The sequence below is a fragment of the Narcine bancroftii genome, chromosome 4 (assembly GCF_036971445.1).
Source record: "Narcine bancroftii isolate sNarBan1 chromosome 4, sNarBan1.hap1, whole genome shotgun sequence".
NCBI lineage: Eukaryota > Metazoa > Chordata > Chondrichthyes > Torpediniformes > Narcinidae > Narcine > Narcine bancroftii.
Genome location: NC_091472.1, coordinates 91,946,936 through 91,968,269, shown reverse-complemented (window position 1 = coordinate 91,968,269; position 21,334 = coordinate 91,946,936). Strand labels below are relative to the sequence as shown.

General features: G+C 38.6%; 2 protein-coding genes across 3 annotated transcripts in view; one reads left to right on the top strand and one right to left on the bottom strand.

Moving 5' to 3' along the window:
• The window catches only part of LOC138760833 (uncharacterized protein C6orf118-like), a 35,660-nt gene extending 31,969 nt beyond the window's left edge, over nt 1–3,691 (bottom strand). The window contains exons 1-2 of one of the 2 annotated variants that reach the window (XM_069932028.1): nt 3,515–3,691; nt 1,546–2,233 (exon numbers count right to left, since the gene is read on the bottom strand). In XM_069932028.1, the coding sequence (XP_069788129.1) occupies nt 1,546–2,214 (669 nt within the window). In that variant the 5' untranslated portion in view covers nt 2,215–2,233; nt 3,515–3,691. The remainder of the gene's footprint in view (nt 1–1,545; nt 2,234–3,514) is intronic. The other variant, XM_069932027.1, reaches the window with a different exon arrangement.
• On the top strand, nt 2,742–20,527 carry LOC138762379 (tigger transposable element-derived protein 1-like). The gene is made up of 3 exons (XM_069936146.1): nt 2,742–2,771; nt 3,644–3,885; nt 18,603–20,527. The coding sequence occupies exons 1-3, from the start codon at nt 2,742–2,744 to the stop codon at nt 20,275–20,277; spliced, it is 1,947 nt and encodes a 648-aa protein (XP_069792247.1). The 3' UTR covers nt 20,278–20,527.
• Nucleotides 20,528–21,334: the final 807 nt, after the last annotated feature.

Sequence of the window (21,334 nt, the reverse complement as noted above, 5' to 3'; positions counted from 1 at the left end):
TCCGCACCGAACCAAACACCCCTTTCTAGTCCCACCTCCCTGCACAATGCCCATAACCCTCCATCTTCTTCTCATCCATATACCTGTCCAACCTTTTCTTAAATAATACAATTGACTCCGCCGCCACTGTTTCTCCCGGAAGATGATTCCACACAGCTACCACTCTCTGAGTAAAGAAGTTCCCCCTCATGTTACCTCTAAACCTCTGCCCCTTAATTCTTAACTCATGTCCTCTTGTTTTAATCTTTCCTCCTCTTAACGGAAATAGTCTATCCACATCCATTCTGTCTATCCCTTTCATAATCTTAAATACTTCTATCAAATCCCCTCTCAACCTTCTACGCTCCAAAGAATAAAGTCCCAATCTGTCCAATCTCTCCCCATACTCCAGATGCTTAAACCCAGGCAACATTCTGGTAAACAAAGAACAGATTCTGATAAATGGTCTTCAGCTTGAAATGCTAGAGCTGTTTCTCTTTCCACAGATGCAGCTTGGCCACTGGGGATTTCTAGCACTTTGTATTTTCATTTCCGATTTCCTGCATCTACTGCTTTTTGGAATGTGAATTCTGTTCACCCATCATGACTATATTAGTTAGTGTTAATTAGCTTTTGGTCCAATGATACCTTCTCTAAAATTCACACTGCAGTGTTCTAGATTACATTTTTGCCTCTTGCATCTATAATTTCCTTCAACCTTTCAAAATCTCAATTCTTCAATTCTGGCCTTTTGTATGTTCTCATTTTTTTTTTTAAAGTCATGTTTATCTTGTTGTGTTGTCACTTTCCTAGGCCTCAAGCTCTGAAATCCCTTCCTTAAGACTCTCCATCTCCCTTTATACACTCCTTAAGATTACTGTTTTTAACTAAGCTTGTGGTCATGTCATAACATCTTGCATGTTTCAGTCTTGTGAATCACCTTGAGATTTTTTTTAAAAACAGTGTTAAAGAAATAACAAATCCAATGTATTTTTGTAACTGTAGATATATATTTAGCAATTTAAAAATTAATTTCAGTATCATCTTCCTTCTTAGCTGCTTTGCATTGATGTAGTTTTGTGGAAAATAATTATCAGGAGAATTTTTCCCAACCATGTCTAGAGCTCTTGCAACTTATTGGTGTCATGAATCACGTCACAACTTGAGTGAGGTCCTCCAAGTCATTATGCAGAGCAAAGTCATGAAAATACATAAAAAAAGGGTTAAGCATCTTTGTTCACCTCTTGAGTTGGGTGAATTTTCTTTACAAATATGACATAGGTTTGGTTATATTCCAAAACATGACCCTAAAAATAAAGAAGCTATATCCCCAGAAAAGGTAAAAGAAGTCTGCCCTGATATAAAAGCACTGTTCACTTTCCTATGTTTCAAAAAAAGCAGCAAATTCATTTTCATAATACAATTATTATATTTAAAGAAGTGTAAAATTATAGTTATGAGAGGAGTTGCTTTATCAAAGAATTCCTGACAGTCCCAAAACTATCTGTTTTACTTCCTCGCCTTTGCCCATTTGAGTGATCTTAGCACATCTATAAAATCTCTTACCTGTGCTAACTTCCTTTCCTGTTTCACTACAGCTTTGTAACCAGACATTATATCCCTTTCCAGAAGATCTTGCTTCATCAAGATCGTTTTCTCAAATTCAAGTCGTTTTCTGAATTGATCCTTCTTTGTCACTCCAGCCAAGTAAGATTCAACAAACTGGCTACGGTCATGACTGCTGTGGGATGCTGCACATTTATGAAGCTGAGGTTTCACCAGCATGAGGGCAGTTAAGTCTAATTCCTCTTTGATGAAGTGACCTTGAAGTGTTCGTTCTTCAGCATTTGGGGCTACTGAGCAAGTCATGTCTGGTATATCCTTAGAGGCTGTTGCTAAACTCTGATCAAAATTCTTAAGACTAGGTAAGTTATTTGCAGGCAATATTGGCAGCACACTAGTCATCAAGCTGAGGTCCACTGTGGCATTAGTCATTTTCTTCACTTTGATCTTCGACTGCTGGATTAATGGGTTTTTCTCTTTCACATGGGCAGGCTTTTTTGCACTCTGCCATGACACTGAGGCTTCGTGCTGTCCTGATACTTTATACAAATTCTTATAATTTAAGTGCCCAAAACTGTAGGCAAGAATGTCAGCCTTCTGAGCCTGTTCCAAGCCATGAAGAAGCTGCCAAAATGTTTTTTTATGTGGGTGAGAGCACTTCATGGATTTCATCCTTTCAATGATGCAAAATCTGAAAATTTAGAAACAAAATAAATGAGTTCATCTGGGGATGAGTGAAATAACCAGTTATTATTGGAGGTCCTGTTTCCCATTACAGAAGGCTGCAAGTGGCTTTGACTTAAGCATGTCAAATTGATTACTGGAGTCTAGTGCCAAGCAAGTTCTTGATGACAGGTGATCTCCAAAAAATTATTGATCTCATTTGATTGAAATATTCACAGCAATTATTCCTTGCCTCTTCATTAGGCAAGGAATTTTTTTATTCTCTTACATCTTTACTTTTAAATAAAGACAAATACATCCACCCCCCTCAAAAAAAATATCCATTCCCTTTTACTTCCATCTCTGTCCATGGAACTCAGTGCCTGGTTACAGTTGTGCTTTGCACTGGGCCAACTTCTGTCTGGGCTTGTGAATACATATTTATTGCTTCCTTGTGCATTCAGTTACAGATCTGTAACAAACTGTTGTTGTAAAATGCTTTTCCTCAGCACATGTGCACACAAAGAACAAGAGGGATGATTCTTCAACTAGAAGGTATCGGTAAAGTGAGAGGGAAGAGATTTGAAAAGGACCTGAGGGGCAACTTTTTCAGAGGGCAGTCCATATCTAGAATGAGCTGCCAAAAACTATACAAATGGGTACAATTATGACTAAAAGACAATATGAATTGAAGGGGTTTAGAAGGATACAGTCTAATTGCAAACAACTTGGACAGCTTGCATGTGTTGGGCCAAAAGGCTTATTCCATGCTGCACATCTCCATGATTCTATTACAGGAGTTTAGACCCGCACACCTGTTCAATTACATTATAGTTGAAGCTCCACCCAAATTGCAGCACTACATCAAAAAAAATTGGAGCCAAGTTAGACAAAACAGCACAAACACTATTTAGTTTTATTATGATCACTTGCAAAAGTCAGTTGGCATAGAAGTAAATACAGGAGAACATTGCAAGGCAGCTGAGACGATTTATTTCTTTACAACTCCATGAGTTATCACTGAACTTGGCAGCAGTCAATGTTGAAGGGTGCTCGTTTTCTTTTAAATCAGTTAGCAGCATCCCTATTTCCAAATTTCATTACGACCAGAACGGCATTCGGCCCATCAAGACTATGCCCGTTCTCAGATCATCCCGTCAGTGGCATTCTTCCACGTATCTCTCCCAAACACACCATGCCGCCAACTCTCCTGCCAACCACCTTCACAAGGGACAATTTCCCACAGCGAATTAATCTACCACATAATCAATGTGGCAGAATCATAGTGGATTTTAGGCAGTTCCCAAACCTGTCCTTCACGGAATCTCCGAGACCCCATCGCTAACCTGGGCAGCGGGCCAGAAGATTTTCATGCAGCTGAAGTACCCCGGGTTATGAATGAACCGCTCTCGATGAGCCCCTCTGCCCCATTCTCCAGCGCCTCACGTCAATTTTCGTGGGCTTCGCTTCCCGGTTGCTAGGCGATCATTGGAAACCAGCGGAGGTGAACCGTCACTTCCGCCGAGATTGCCGGCAGCCCGACTCGGCCCGGTCATGTGATGTAACCCAGCGCCCGGAGTCCGATCGGCTGTTGTCCGGAGCAGGACAGAGTGATGGACTTGTACATATTAATGGACTCAAGGGATACAAGATGCTGCAGGGAAAGGAAGCTGTGCTGAGGTAAAGGATGCGCCTTAATTTTCCAAATGTACACTTTATTTCCATAGAACAGAGCAGCACAGAAACAGTTCCTTCTGCCCATTATGTCCTTTCGGCCCCTGCGATCCATTTAAACGAATCCCACCTGATTGCACATAGACCCTGTCTCTCCATCTCCCGCCTGTTCATGTGTCTTTCTATATAAAATGCTATTATAGTGTTTGCTTCCACCACCTCCGCTGGCAATCCGTTCCAAGCACCTACCACCCTGTCCAAAAAAACATGCTTCAGAAATCTCCTTTGTACCCACCCGCCACAAACACACTTCAACCTGCGCTTTCCAGTATTTGACATTTCTTCCTTGGGGAAAGAAGACTATCCTATCTATACCTTGTAATTTTGTATACTGCTATCAGGTCACCCCTCAGCCACCCATACAACAGAATAGAAAACAATCCAAGTTCGTGAACACTTAAAGCTAATGCTCTCTAATCCAGGTAGCATCCTAGTGAATCTTTTCTGCACCCTCAACATCTTTCTTATAATGGCAAACAGAAATGCTTACCAATGTTTATATTCACTGCATTGATTGTTGAAGGCAAGCACCTTTTCCACCACATCTACTTGTGTTGCTGCTTTCAGGGAACTATTAGCTTGAATTCCAAGATCTCTTTTTTTTCAAACTTTATTTAAAAGATTAAAAACATGACATACAGTATAGTAATAATTTAAAAAAAGATTTTACAAAGATGTATATAAAAAAAACACACAAAAAAACACCCTCCCACCCCTTCAGCCAGCTCCCTTAAGGGGAGGGAAAAAATATATAGATATATATTAAAAAAAATGATAAATGTTAATAATATTTCAAAATATATCTAAATGCATATATTTCAAATACGGAGACCACTTACTAACAAAAGAATAATTATCATGTAAATTATAAGTAATTTTTTTCCATGACAATACATACTTTCAATTCATTATGCCAGCGTGATAAATTAATCTCAGTATCATCTTTCCAAGTACTAGCAACACATTTACGCGCTACTTATAACACCAAACATACAAAAGCAATTTGAATTTTGTCCAATCCCATTCCCTTTAACGAATACAAATTTCCCAGCAAAAAAATCGTTGGATCTAATGGTAATATAAAATTATATAATTTTTCCAAAACTACTTTAATTCCGTACCAAAATGATTGAAGTTTAACACAAGTCCAAAAGGCATGTAGAAAAGTTCCAATATATGAGCCACATCTAAAGCAAGAATCCGAATTACTAAACCCATATTTTTTTTTTAGCTTTTCCGGGGTCAAATATAATTGATGTAAAAAATTTATAATTAACCATTCCAGATCTTACATTAGTCAATTTAATTACATTGTCCTGACACAGTCGCCCAATCATCTTCGGGAAAAATAAATACTAAACCACTCTCCCATTCAAGTTTAGATTTCTCCCAACCTGACTTATCCATACTCTCTTGTAACAAATTATACATAACTGAAATATAACCCTTTTTCGGTATAGAGGAAATCAAAGATTCAAATCTCAACAAAGTAGGTAAAATCATCTCTCTATCATAATTATCTTTTATCAAAGCTCTAAGTTGATATTATGCAAAGAATTTGTTTATATCAGGTATATCAAATCTTTCTATCAATTGATTAAAAGAAAGAAATTGCTCCTCTTCAAAACAATCTTGTATTGACTTTATACCTTTAGAGTCCCAAATCTTTAAATGTTTATTAAACATTGAAAAAGGAATAAGCTGATTATTATACAATGGAGTTAGAATTGATAATTTATCTTTCAACCCTAACACCCTGTTTATTTTTTTAAAATCCAAATCTTTAACAAATGTTTCAATATCGGCATATCATATTGCTGTAATAAAGTCAAATTCCAATGAAATATAAATTCATGTATCTCAACCCTAGAAATACACGCCATCTCCACTTTAGCCCAGCTAGGAGGCTAATCTAAATCCATCAATCTACTAACAAACTTCAACTGGGCCGCCTCATAATAATTTTGAAAATGTGTTAACTGTAGTCCGCCCAATGCATACTTCCATGTAAGTCTATGCAACGCCACTCGAGATAATTTACCTTTCCATAAAAACTCTCGCACTGCTTTATTCAAATCTTGAAAAAAGCCCTTTGGAAGTAAACAAGGTATTGACTGAAATAAATATTGAATTCGAGGAAAAATATTCATTTTACTACAATTAACCCAACCGATCAAAGTTAATGGAAGATCTTTCCACTTAATCAAATCTGCTTTAATCCATCTTAATATAGGTATGTAATTTAATTGATATAATGATTGATAATTAGTATCCATAAACACACCTAAATATTTAATTTTACTTGTCCACCTTAATTTTGTAATAGTTTTAAATTCAGAATAATGTCCCACTCCAACTGGATAAATTTCACTTTTATCCCAATTAACTTTATATCCCGATAATTCTCCAAATTTCAACAAACACTCTTGCAATTGTTTCAACGATCATTCCGATTCCATCAAGTATACCAACACATCGTTCGCAAATAAATTAATTTTCTTTCTTTGGCTTGGCTTCGCGGACGAAGATTTATGGAGGGGGTAAATGTCCACGTCAGCTGCAGGCTCGTTTGTGGCTGACAAGTGCGATGCGGGACAGGCAGACACGGATGCAGCGGTTGCAGGGGAAAATTGGTTGGTTGGGGTTGGGTGTTGGGTTTTTCCTCCTTTGTCTTTTGTCAGTGAGGTGCGCTCTGCGGTCTTCTTCAAAGGAGGTTGCTGCCCGCCGAACTGCGAGGCGCCAAGATGCACGGTTTGAGGCGATATCAGCCCACTGGCGGTGGTCAATGTGGCAGGCACCAAGAGATTTCTTTAGGCAGTCCTTGTACCTCTTCTTTGGTGCACCTCTGTCACGGTGGCCAGTGGAGAGCTCGCCATATTACACGATCTTGGGAAGGCGATGGTCCTCCATTCTGGAGACGTAACCCACCCAGCGCAGCTGGATCTTCAGCAGCGTGGATTCGATGCTGTTGGCCTCTGCCATCTCGAGTACTTCGATGTTAGGGATGAAGTCGCTCCAATGAATGTTGAGGATGGAGCGGAGACAATGCTGGTGGAAGCGTTCTAGGAGCCGTAGGTGATGCCGGTAGAGGACCCATGATTCGGAGCCGAACAGGAGTGTGGGTATGACAACGGCTCTGTATACGCTTATCTTTGTGAGGTTTTTCAGTTGGTTGTTTTTCCAGACTCTTGTGTAGTCTTCCAAAGGCGCTATTTGCCTTGGCGAGTCTATTGTCTATCTCGTTGTCGATCCTTGCATCTGATGAAATGGTGCAGCCGAGATAGGTAAACTGGTTGACCGTTTTGAGTTTTGTGTGCCTGATGGAGATGTGGGGGGGGGCTGGTAGTCATGGTGCGGAGCTGGCTGATGGAGGACCTCAGTTTTCTTCAGGCTGACTTTCAGGCCAAACATTTTGGCAGTTTCTGCAAAACAGGACGTCAAGCGCTGAAGAGCTGGCTCTGAATGGGCAACTAAAGCGGCATCGTCTGCAAAGAGTAGTTCACGGACAAGTTGCTCTTGTGTCTTGGTGTAAGCTTGCAGGTGCCTCAGATTGAAGAGACTGCCATCCGTGCGGTACCAGATGTAAACAGCGTCTTCATTGTTGAGGTCTTTCATGGCTTGGTTCAGCATCATGCTGAAGAAGATTGCAAAGAGGGTTGGTGCGAGAACGCAGCCTTGCTTCACGCCATTGTTAATGGAGAAGGGTTCAGAGAGCTCATTGCTGTATCTGACCCAACCTTGTTGGTTTTCGTGCAGTTGGATAACCATGTTGAGGAACTTTGGGGGCATCCGATGCGCTCTAGTATTTGCCAAAGCCCTTTCCTGCTCACGGTGTCGAAGTCTTTGGTGAGGTTAATAAAGGTGATGTAGAGTCCTTTGTCTTGTTCTCTGCACTTTTCTTGGAGCTGACTGAGGGCAAAGACCATGTCAGTAGTTCCTCTGTTTGCGCGAAAGCCGCACTGTGATTCTGGGAGAACATTCTCGGCGACACTAGGTATTATTTTATTTAGGAGAATCCTAGCGAAGATTTTGCCTGCAATGGAGAGCAGCGTGATTCCCCTGTAGTTTGAGCAGTCTGATTTCTCGCCTTTGTTTTTGTACAGGGTGATGATGATGGCATCACGAAGGTCCTGACGCAGTTTTCCTTGGTCCCAACAAAGCTTGAAAAACTCATGCAGTTTGACATGCAGAGTTTTGCCGCCAGCCTTCCAGACCTCTGGGGGGGATTCCATCCATGCCTGCTGCTTTGCCACTTTTCAGTTGTTCAGTTGCCTTGTATGTCTCTTCCCGGGTGAGGGCCTCATCCAGCTCTAGCCTTAGGGGCTGTTGAGGGAGCTGGAGCAGGGCGGAATCTTGGACTGAGCGGTTGGCACTGAAAAGAGATTGGAAGTGTTCTGACCATCGGTTGAGGATGGAGATCTTGTCGCTGAGGAGGACTTTGCCATCTGAGCTGCGCAGCGGGCTTTGGACTTGGGGTGAGGGGCCGTACACAGCCTTTAGAGCCTTGTAAAAACCCCTGAAGTCGCCAATGTCCGCGCTGAGCTGGGTTCACTTGGCAAGGCTAGTCCACCACTCATTTTGGATCTCCCGGAGTTTGCGCTGAAGATGGCTGCATGCGCGACGGAAGGCTTGTTTCTTCTCTGACCAGGACGGCTTTGTAAGGTGAGCCTGGTGGGCAGCTCGCTTCTTTGCCAGCAGCTCCTGGATTTCCTGGCTGTTTTCGTCGAACCAATCCTTGTTTTTCCTGGAGGAGAAGCCCAGTACTTCTTCAGTGGATTGAAGTATGGTAGTCTTCAGCTGATCCCAGAGGGTTTCAGGGGACGAGTCCGTGAGGCGGATTGCATCCTCGAGCTTTGCTTTGAGGTTTGCATGGAAGTTTCCTCTCACTTCGTCTGACTGCAGGTTTTCAAAATTGAACCTCTTTCTGGGAAAGAGAAGAATTAATTTTATATTCTTCATTTTTAACCCTCATCTCTCTAATTTCTTCATTTTGTCTAATAGCCTGAGCTAACGGTTCAATAGCCAACACAAATAAGGCGGATGACAATGGGCAGCCCTGTCGAGTTGAACAAGTCAATTTAAATGGTAAAGAAATCTGTCCATTTGTCACACCCTAGCAATCGGGTTCGTATATTAAGCCTTAACCCAACCAATAAAAAAAGGGCCGAATTTAAATTTCTCTAACAATTTAAATAAAAAATCCCACTCAACCATATCAAAAGCTTTTTCTGCATCTATTGCAACCATGTGGTTAGGTTGCTTTCAGTATGCGTTGATCAAAGTAATTAATCAAAATATATTGTCTGATGCATTTCTATTCTTAATAAAACCTGTTTGATCATTATGTACCAATTTGGGTAAATATTTAGCAAGTCTATTAGCTAATACTTCCACTATAATTTTATAATCTACATTTAATAAAGAAATAGGTCTACATAAAGACACCTTTAATGGAACTCTATCTTTTTTTGGAAGAACAGTTATTAAAGCACTTGAACATGATTCTGGTAACTTCTGATCTTCAGTTACTTGATTCAACACTTCTCCAAATACATCAGAAAAATCATCATTAAAAAAAAGTTTATAAAATTTCACAGGGAATCCATCATCCCCTGGGGACTTCCCATTAGGCATTTCCTGAATAGCTTCCTTAATTTCAAAATCTGTAAATGGAGATTCCAATTCCTGAACATAATTTCCATCTAATAACTTTTCTCTAAATATCCACCAAATTTAATTTAGATAAGTAAGAGTCAATAGAACCATTATCCTGTTTGCCCTCAGAAGTATATAATTTTAGATAAAATTAATAAAACTGGTCGTTAATTTCCTGACATTTATGTAACTTTTGAATTCTTCTTAACAGTTGTAATAGTCCAAGTTGCCTGTTCAGCTTTCAATTGCCAAGCAAGTATCTTATGAGCGCTTTCCCCCAACTCATAATAACGTTGTTTAGATTGATTAATTAAGCGCTCAAACTGATGTTTGTAAAGTATTATAACGTAATTTCAACCACGCTAATGTGTCTTTTTTTTATCTTATGTTACACCTTTCTGAAAATTTTTCTCTACCTCACCAATCTGATTTTCTAACTCTAAACTTTCTGCCATATATTGTTTCTTAACTTTCGTAGAATAACTAATAATCTTGCCCTCAAATAAGCTTTTAAAGCATCCCATGTTACAAAATGACTATCCACAGAATTAACATTCTCGGTCAAAAATAAAGAGATATGCTCTTTAACAAAAGTAACAAACTCTGGTTTTTTCAATAGCATTGCGTTAAACCTCCATCTAAACGACGGATGTACTACCTCTGAACTTTCACAAAAAGTAATAATGAATGATCTGATATAACTCTACTTTTATATTCAGCTCCATAATACTCTACCTTGTAAATGTGCAGATACCAAAAAATAAATCAATTCTAGAAAACGAATCATGTCATGAAGAGTAAAAAGAAAAATCTTTCTCTGTAGGATTAACTTTTCTTTAAATATCCACCAAATTTAAATCTTTCATTAATGCATTAATTTGTGTTGCCAATTTTGATTTCCTTATACTTTTTGGATTTCTGTCCAATAAGGGGTCCAGAAAACAATTAAAATCACCACCAACTAAGACATTTTCATTAGCTTGAGTTAACAGTAAAAAAGCTTCTGGAATAAACCACTCATCGTCTGTATTAGGGGCAGAAAGATTCAGCAAAGACCAAGATTCTGCAAAAATTTTACAGTTCACTCTTAATACTCTACCAGCATACCCCTCTGAAGATTCCAATTCAAATGGTAAATTTTTATGAATCAAAATCTCTACTCCTCTTGCCTTAGAATTAAAAGAAGAAGAAAAAACATGACCAACACAATCTCTTTTCAATTTTGAATGTTCTTTTTCCATCAGATGTGTTTCTTGTAAAAAAGCAATGTCAATTTTCATTTTTTTAATATAAGCCAATATTCTCTTTCTCTTAATTGTATTATTTAATCCCTGAACATTAAATGTTGCAAAATTCAATTTAGACATATTTTTAACTACTAATATATTTACACACTATAAAATAATGCTCCCCTCTAAAATTCTTCAAAAAAGGGAAAAGAATAAAAACCCTAAAAAAAACAATTAAAAAAAAGCACAGAAACACACAAAAAAATCCACCCAATGGTAGTAATACCCTAAAAATCTGGGTGTGGAAAACCCACTAGCAGCAGATGACTATTAAACTTTTCAGAGTCATCCACCACACCTCCCCCCCCCCAGCCAGATACATATTTATTATTTAATTAAACACAATCAAATATAGACTAGATATCAGCCCAATGATTCCAAGCCCAACGACTGCTCCGGATCTTTAACATCAAGTAGACTTTGTGTCAACTCTTCTTTCTTTCTATACTTTCCATTCTTTCCATACCCATGTCCATTTCCATTTCCATTAACCCTCCACTTAGGAGACAACGGGGGAGAACGCCCATTTCTTCGCAGTTCCAGCAAAGAATTAGCAAAAACCAAAGCATCATGATCATTCTTAACAAATTGAGATTGAAAATTTCCATAAAAAACCTTCAAAATTGCAGGTTAACAAAAAACAAACTTGTAGCCTTTTCGCCACAAAACATCTTTAGCCATATTAAATTCTCGTCGTCTTCCAATAACCTCTTGATTCAAATCAGCATAAAAAAACACTGTTATTTTGAATGGAAACTGACTCTGCTGTACTTTCTGTACCACCATACGTAGAATAATTTCTCTGTCTTGGTATTTTAAACAATGAACCAAGACTGCCCTCGGTGTTTGTCCTGGAAGTGGTTTTCTTCTCGGAGCTCTTTGAGCCCGATCCAAGTCCAAGCCTTCAGAAAAAAGCTCTTTACCCAGCACTTCTGGGATCCAATGCTTAAAAAGTTTTATAGGATCAGAACTTTCAATGTCTTCTGGAAGACCAACTATTTTCACATTATTCCTTCGGCTTTTTAAGTCTCTTTGAATCCCCCAATCTAAAAAAGTACCTTCCACTTTTTCCATTTTTTCTCTATTACGTTCCACCTGATTTTGACACTCAGAAAAGGCTGTTTAAATTTTCTTAAAATGATCTTGCACAGTATCAACTGATTTTGTATATCTATTAATATCACTCTTAACTACAGTCATTTCCTGTTTCATAGTTGACATTTCATCACACAAGGTATTCATTTTTATTTTCATCTCCATAAATCCTTGATTCATCTGAGATGATATTTGTTTTGACATATTGTGCATTTGACAAGCAATCCCTTCCAAAACAGTGAACACTGAATCCATTCCAGATTCCACTTCCACTTTTTGAGGTCTGCCTCCTTTAACTACAGGCTCCTCCTCCTGGACAAATAAGTTCCTCTTCTTCCTCAGTCATTGTAAATCCTTTAGCTGAAAGGCTGTGGGTCTGGACACCCGATACCAGCACCCCAACCTCTTCGGGACATCGGTATTCGGGCTCTCTCGCAGCCCATACTTTGTCCAGCAATTCTTTGACCTGGGATGCCCCACACAAGCCAGGCAAAGCGACTGGATGCGCAGGAGCATCCTCCGACGCTATACTGCGCGTCCCTGGGCCGCCCAGCAAGATCGCGGGTTCACGGGTCCCTTTGTCAGCTGTGCCGCCCGCGCGCACGGCTTTACGTGAACGTGGGTCGGCAACGGCTGAACTCATCAAAGTGTCGGTGCCATCTTGCGGAGGCAGGATCGGCACCGAGGTCAAACTCAAACAGGCTGGAGTCCTCTGAGGCTTGGAGGCTCCCAACGACGATTCCGTGGATTCAGCTATGCAGGTAGGCCTCAGTTCTTCTGCACTTTTGTATGGTAATTTTTTCTGAAGTTGAGGTTTAAATTTTTTCACGTTAGTTGCCATAATAAATCACTGTTATTTAAACAACTATAAATATTATTTTTAACCACTTTTATGCTTTTTTAAAACCGGGTATTTAGTAATCCAGCTGGGGAAAGGTGGAATACACATCTTTCTTCTACGCCATCTTGCCGCCCCGCCCCCCCCCCCCCCCCCGAATCCCAAGATCTCTGTGTACATATCTGCTCCTCAGGTTCTGCCATTTACTCCATACATTTGAGCTTCCAGAATGCATCACCTTACACTTGCCCAAATTACACTTCTTCAACCATTTCTCTACCCAAATTTCCAACTGATTGACACCCTCCTGTATCCTTTGACAACTTTCCCTGCACTCTTCAATTATTGCAATCTTGAAAGTTACTAATTGTACCATCTACATTTTTATCCATTTTATATATATTTAAAAAAAACATATATTGATATATATATCTAAAAACAATAGGAGTCCTTGCATTGATCCTTTCAGAACATGACTAATCATAGAGCTCCAGTCAATAACAGGTATTCTCAATCTACTTTCTCATTTCCTGTACAATAATATTATAATTTTCCCCCTCACAATTTAGCATTATCCTCTGCAGTTCAGTATTATCCTTATCCATAACCATCTTAAAAAAAATCTGTAGGTACAGTTTCATCACTGTTTGGATTGGTGAGAACATCTGCCATCTGTACTGAAACACCACAGGACTGCATACTTAGCCCCCTGATCTACTCACTTTACACCCATGACTGTGTGGCTCAGTACCTCAACAACACCATTTACAAATTTGCTGACAATAGCAGAGTGATGGGTTGTATTAAAAGGGATGATAAGTCAGCATACAGGAGGGAGATTGAAAACATGGCTGATTGGTGTATTAATAACAACTTTGCCCTCAATGTCACCAAAACAAAATATATTAATTGGATTAAAGCATTATATAATGGACCATTCGCGAAGATGACAGTAAATGGATATGTATCGAACCAATTTAAATTAAGTAGGTCAACTAGGCAGGGATGTCCACTATCTCCCTCACTGTTTGCTTTAGCAATAGAACCATTGGCAAAACTGATAGCAGAAAATAAAATAAAATGGATAAAAATAAAGGAGGAGTATAAAATCAGTTTATTTGCAGATGACATCATAGTATACTTAACAGAACCAGAAATATCAATAAAAGAACTACATAAGAAATTGAAGGAATATGGAGAAATATCGGGGTACAAGATCAACACAAATAAAAGTGAAGCGATGCCAATGAGTAATGAGGATTATACAGAATTTAAAAAAGAATCACCATTTAAATGGCAAACACAAGCAATCTGATACCTAGATATTAGATTATATAATAATTTAAGCCACCTATACAAATTAAATTATCAGTCATTAATGAAGAAATTACAGGAATACTTAGAACATTGGAAAGAATTGCCACTAACATTGATAGGGAGGGTAAATTGCATTAAAATGAATGTCCTCCCAAGGATACAATACTTATTTCAATCGTTACCAATTCCCTTAACAGAGAAATTCTTCAATGAACTAAAGAGAATAATAAGGAAATTCTTATGGAAAGGGGGGAAACTAAGTAGAGCATTAGATAAATTAACAGAGTGGTACAAACAAGGTGGTTTGCAGTTACAAAACTTTAAAAATTATTATAGAGCAGCACAATTAAGGTATTTATCAGATTTTTATCAGACAAGAGAAAAACCAGATTGGAGTAAGATACAACTAGATAAAATAGGGGAGAAGGAACCGGAACATATACTTTATAAGTGGGATGAAAAGCTGGTACGATATAAAAGCTCACCAGTACTGCATCATTTACTCAATATATGGAAGAAGATTCATGTAGAAAGAATAAAAACAAATTACCAACTACCAAATTTATTATTGATGCAAAATCAACTAATCCCTTTTACAATGGATAACCTTTCCTTTAGAGAATGGGAGAGAAAAGGAATTTAAAAAATATAAAATTATTTTTTGGAAAATAATTTATTAACATTTGAACAAATGAAGTACAAATATGGAATAACTCATGGTACAATGTTTGCATACCACCAACTGAAAACCTTCTTAAAGGACAAATTGGGAAGCAGACTGAGATTACCAGAAGGAAGCAGTTTTGAATATGTGATTACAGAAACAACGATAATAAAAAGATTTATAACAAACATGTACATCAAGCTGCAAGAGAAAGAGAATGATGAAATAAGCTGTAAACCCAAACAAAAGTGGGAAAAAGATTTAAACAAAGATAAAAAATGGAACATGGGAAAGGTTATGTTCTGGAACTATGAAGAATATAATAAACACAAGGTTACACATGATACAGTATAATTGGTTACACAGGTTATATATCACACCCCAAAAGTTTTTAAAAAATGGGATCCAACATTATCAGATTGATGTTTTTGCTGTAAGAAGGAAATGGGAACAACAGTACATGCAATTTGGCCATGTGAGAAAGTGAAAAAGTTTTGGGAAGATCTAAATCAGGTATTAAATAAAATCACAAAAAATAACATACCAAAAAATCCAGAGATCTTCTAAGTAATATAAGAAGTAAAGAATGAGGCCTCAAATTGGATAAAGCACAAAAAAGATTTATTATGATAGCCTTAGCTGTAGCAAAAAAATGTATAATGTCAACTTGGAAATCAGAAGAAAGCCTGAGAATACAGCAATGGTACATGGAAATGAATAAATGTATTTCATTGGAAAAAATAACAATTTTAAAAATAAAGTCACATTATCTGAACAAATTTGGGAACTGTACATGGAACACAACAGAGAGGGCCTACCGCGGACCTCCACCCCCTAAAATGATAAGAAGACAAAATGACTTGATCCAGTGAGTAAAAATAGATGACATAATTTTTTGTTTATTTTCATTGTGTGATGATATTGTTTAATGGTTTTATTGTGTTGTATATGTTGAACGTTTAATGGGTTTGGAGGAGGGTGGGAAGGAGGGAGGAAAAAAGGGGAGAAAATGCCACTGTGTATATTTAAGAGGGAAATGTTTGTATGTATTTTGATTGATATGGTTCACGGTGTGAAAAATAAAAAAAATTAAAAATAAAAGATGGGGAAAAAAAGTCACCAAAACTAAAAAGCTGATTGTAGACTTCAGGAAGGGAAAAACCAGTGGTGTACGATCCAGTGGATCAGAGATGGAGAGGGTGAGCAAACTTAAATTCCTGGGAGTCATCATCTCAGAGTACCTTTCCTGGACTCAACACACTAATGTCATCATGAAGAAAGCACGTCAGTACCTTTACTTCCTCAGGTATTTTTGGAGGTAGGGATGTCACTGGAAAATTGCAGATGTTTAGTGGAAAGTGTATTGTCCGGTTGCATCACAGCCTGGTATGGGGTCACCAATACCCCTGAGTGGAAAGCCCTGCAAAAGGTAGTGGACACAGCCCAGTACATCACAGGAAAAAAAACTCTCCCCACCATTGAGGATTTATACATAGAGCACTGCTGTCAGAGAGCAGCAGCAATTATCTGCACTACCCAGGACATGCTCTGTTCTCACTGCTGCCATCAGGAAAGAGGTACGTGCCACTAGGTTCAAGAACAGTTACTACCCCTCCACCAGCAGACTGCTAAACTACAAACTCAAATCAGAGACTTATTGAAGAATTCTTACTTTGCAAATTATTAGTTACTGAATTTTTTTCTGTATTGCATTTTGTTTACATTTTTTTGTTTATGTTTTTCTCTTTAGTATATGCATCTTTTCTTGAGTGCATTATTTGCACTATAATAAGTAGAATTACTGCCTGCCCCATGGGAAAAAGGATCTCAGGGTTGTATGTGATGTCACATATGTACTCCTTCAATAAATCTGAATTTGTTCCCAAAGTGCTCTCACTGAAATTAGATAATCTTACCCGACTCACTTCCCAATAAGATGTTTAGTATGGCCCCTTCTGAGGAGAAATTAATTGTTTCAAGAAGCATTTGTTCCTGAATGCACCTAGCCATCTACAAACCTTTGCACTCCAATTTTGTAAAAATAAGGTTTTGTATAGTATCATGTATAAACACAGCTTGAAAATTCAAGATTCAATTTATTGTCACATAAAGAGAGTGCAATATTACAAATTTATTTTCCTCTGCCGCAAGGCCTACAAATTCACCACTAGCATAAATTGCCTGAAGCACCTCTTACAATCAAAGAAAGAGAAGCAAAAGAGAATCCCCTTAGTGTCATCGTGTCTCCATGGATTCACCTCCAGAACTCCCGCAGCCACACAGAGTCTAGTCCAAACCATCAGCAGCTCAAGCTCCTGATCCAAACCTTCAACATGATCAGGAACACTTTGGGACCCTCTCGCATCCCAGTTCTGATACCCCTTCAGCCAATCAAGCCAGTTTCCAGCAGTCTAAATCCCTCATCTCCTATTGCCAGCAGCCCACAGCCTGCATGAGTTCTTCACCTCATTGCCAACAACCTGTCACTTGTGTTCTTCAGCCTCAGAGCCCCTCACTGGTATTCTGCCTTGGTCACTGTCCTGTGGGTCATCTTCTCTGCTTCTCCTTCTTGAACATGGGATGGTCTCCTCATTTTCTGGTGCTCTGTACCCGTCCTCTGCTTCCTCAGAGTCTGTAACCCCTAGTGGCTGCTGCCGAATATAGGCGCTGCCATCTTGAGCTCAGACCCCGCAGTTGCAAAATTTTTAATTAAAACCACCTCAGCACCATTTACGGGCTGTTTAAAGCCTATATGGCACAGATGACAGTCGGAGTGGGCAGTTGGAATCTGGGGGAGTGCTGTGACTCCACAATAGCGGCAGTGGTGCCTTTATGGCGGTGCTAGCATTTTTCCCAGATATTGATCTACTGGGTGTATTCTTGACTTATTTCCTCAAACAAAAATTTGTCAAACATGATTTTGTCTTTATGAATCCATGCTGATTGCACTTGAACAGTTTACTTTCTCCTCACATCCTGATCAACTTCCCTTTTTGAACCTTATGATTTTCCTAATATTATGCAATTGTCTCCTTACTATTTGATGGTGGTACTTTTCTATTGCATGAACTCGCCCAAAACTGTTGCTTACCATCTCCCATCCTTCACTGACAAAAGACAAAGGAGGAAAAACCCAACACCCAACCCCAACCAACCAATTTTCCCCTGCAACCGCTGCAACCGTGTCTGCCTGTCCTGCATTGGACTTGTCAGCCACAAACGAGCCTGCAGCTGACGTGGACATTTACCCCTCCATAAATCTTCGTCCGCGAAGCCAAGCCAAAGAAAGAGAAAGAAGAAGATAACACTGGCAGTTTTCCCCCTTCCTTTAGCACAGTGTATTCTTAAGTTAGGGCAATTAAAGTTCATCCTTGTGGAATTCACAAATCATTATTAAAAAAAGGTACACCATTAACATGACATTATTACAGTACCAGTGACCTGGGTTTGAATCCGGCACTGTATGGTGTTTACATTCTCCCCATGACATGCATGGGTTTTCACCAAGGTTCTCCGATTTCTTCCCATCCTCCAAAAAGTGTACAGATTTGTAGGTCAATTGGGTGTAATTGAGCTGCCGGAATTGTTGTAAATAAAATTTTTAAATGGGAAAAATAAGTAAATAAACAAAATCTCAAAGAAGCAAAACATTTTGTCAAATTTGTTTTTAGAAGTTCAACTCCCATTTCTTGATGCACATACAAAAGAGATGGTAGTTTTGTTTAAATTCAGTTAAGATGGCATGTTCAATTTGCCTCCACCATCTGGCAGTTTTTCAAGATTTTTCCATATTATTTACCCTCAGGATGGCTGGGAAAAGATCAGCAAGTTCAAGTGCAAGTAATAAACCAAAACGACCACGTAAAGGAATTTCACTGGATGTAAAACTCAATATTTTACGAAGCTTCGATGCTGGAGAGAAACTTAGTGCAATTGCTAAAACTTTTGGGCTTGCTACATCTACAGTGGCAACGATAAGGGGGAACAGAGACAAAATTGAGGCAAGTGCTCAAGTTGCAACACCATTAAGTGCTCGAACACTCTATTTTCATCGTAGTGAAGTGATGCTTAACATGGAAAGGCTCCTGAGTTCATGGATAAAAGATCAGATGCAGCATAATGTGCCATTGAGTACAATGGTCATTCAAGCTAAGGCCAAGAGCTTACACAATGATTTGGTGAAAGGAGGAGGTAGTGGTGCACAAGAAAAACCTTTCCTAGCAAGTAAAGGTTGGTTTGACAGGTTTCGAAAACGATTTAACTTGCACAATGGTCATAGCGATGATGTAGAAGCAGTGATTAATTATCCTTGTGAATTGAAGAAGATCATTGATGAAGGAGGCTACATGGCAGAACAGGTATTTAATGTAGATGAAACCTGTCTTTTTTGGAAACGCTTGCCTGAAAGGACATTCATTTCAAAAGAAGAGAAGACTGCATTAGGTTTTAAAGCTTCCAAAGATCGTCTGACTCTACTTATGGGAGGCAATGCAGCTGGAGATTTTAAATTAAAACCTGTTCTAGTGTACAGCTTTGAAAATCCCATTGCTCTCAAGGGTTATGCAAAACCTAACTTGCCTGTGATTTGGCACTCAAATAGGAAAGCTTGCATGACTGTGACCATTTTTCAAGACTGGTTTATTAACTACTTCTGTCCTGATGTGGAAAAGTACTGTGCCAAACATAATATTTGCAACAAAGCATTGCTTGTTATAGATAATGCACTAAGTCACCCACTAAATTTAAATGACCTTTCTAATAATGTGAGAGTTGAATACTTGTCTATGGACACAGCCTTATTACAACCAATGGATCAAGGTGTAATTGAAAATTTTAAGATGTATTATTTAAGAAAATGTTTTAAGCAATTGGTCAAGGCAAATGATGGAGAAGGTGAATCAACAGTTAGAGAATTTTGGAAAAAGTTTAACATTATGAATGCAATAGATAACATAACCGAGTCGTGGGATGAAGTGAAAGTTTCTACGATGAATGGTGTCTGGAGAAACATATGGCCCGAGTGTATCAAAAACTTTATTAATTGTCCACCAGCAGAACCTGCAGAGAAAGTTACCAGAGACATTGTGGCACTAGCAAATGAGGCTGGGTTTCATGACATTGTCGAGGGTGATGTGATTCAGCTGCTGGATTCGCATAAAGAAGATGTGTCAAATGAAGATCTCATGTTGTTGGCACAAGCACAAGCTTCAGAAGAGGCAAATGTTGTAGAAACATCACCCAGCCCACTTCAGCTAATGACAAACCACCTGTCAGATGCCTTATCATATATTGATCAGGTTGTGGAGATCCTCAGTGCTAATGATCCAAATCGAGAACGCAGTCTAAAGGTTGGACGATTACTGCATGATGCCATGAGCTGTTACAGAGAAATGTACAAGGAAAAGATGCGCCGTAAGCAACAATCATCTCTCGATGCTATTCTTGTCCTCAAAGCAGAGCCTCCTTCTCCCCGCACGTAACTACTCTAACACATCATAATGGATTAGTACTTAGGTATATTGTGAGTAATATTCTTAGCCTATCTTTCCAATATACAATTGTTTAAATGTACTTCTCAATTTTTTATGTATTATTATATTTGAGAGAAAAACATCTCCACAGGATTCAATGGAGGGAAAAAAGGGTTTGTACAAAATAAATCACAATATGGATGGTTTTCTAGGACATTGGCCTTTCCTTATCATGGGGATAAACTGCATCTCTCCAGAATCTAAGGATTATAACTAAATGAATTCGCTCTTTGAAGCTATATTAACTCAAGAAAATTTATCAGCCTTTGGCATAATTCATTTTCACAAGACTAATTCTCCAGTAATGGTGACTATATTAAAGCCAAACCAATTATTTTTGGCACTAATATGTCCATGGTAACTTCTGGTATAAATGCCAATGCAGAATTGTGCAACTCCACTGTCATTTTTTGTATTTCATATATTTTGGTTCTAATATGAGATTCCTAACTTTCCTAGACCAATCCAAGTCAGACATTTCATTCCAGGAAAACTGGAGCAACACGCAAAATTCTGTATTCTAAGAAACCGAAATAGCCGAAATTGGAAGAATCCCAACATCTGCATGGGAGTCCTAGAAATGGGCTGTTTAGGGTTTAACTGATCTGAATTAATATCTATCCCTATTTCCCCTCTCCCCTTAGTTCAAGATGTGACTGTGGATTGCAACAAAAAAAAGGCCAGTTTATTGTTCAAATTTATTATCGTCTAACTACATACATAACCAGACAAAATAATGTTTCTGTGAACCATGGTACATAATGATACACATAACACATTTCTCACACTGCACATAATAGTCATGTACATATTTAAACATAAGATATATACATGCTACATTGATGTATCTGTGAGATTTGTTTAGGATTAGGGAGGATTTATGATAACAGTTGTAAAAACAGAAATGCTGGAGGAATTCAGCAGGTCTTGCAGCACACATAGAAGATAAAGATAAATAACATGTTTCAGGCCTAAGCCCTTCAAGGTATGAAGTGTATGCAGACTT

What these genes read in the sequence shown, in the direction of transcription:
- LOC138762379 (XM_069936146.1), top strand. Translation starts at nt 2,742, where the DNA reads ATGATTCTTCAACTAGAAGGTATCGGTAAA. An exon ending in AACTAGAAGGTATCGGTAAA is followed by an intron (nt 2,772 to 3,643) that starts GTGAGAGGGAAG and finishes CCCATTCTCCAG; the next exon opens with CGCCTCACGTCAATTTTCGT. An exon ending in GGAAAGGAAGCTGTGCTGAG is followed by an intron (nt 3,886 to 18,602) that starts GTAAAGGATGCG and finishes ATTTACCCTCAG; the next exon opens with GATGGCTGGGAAAAGATCAG.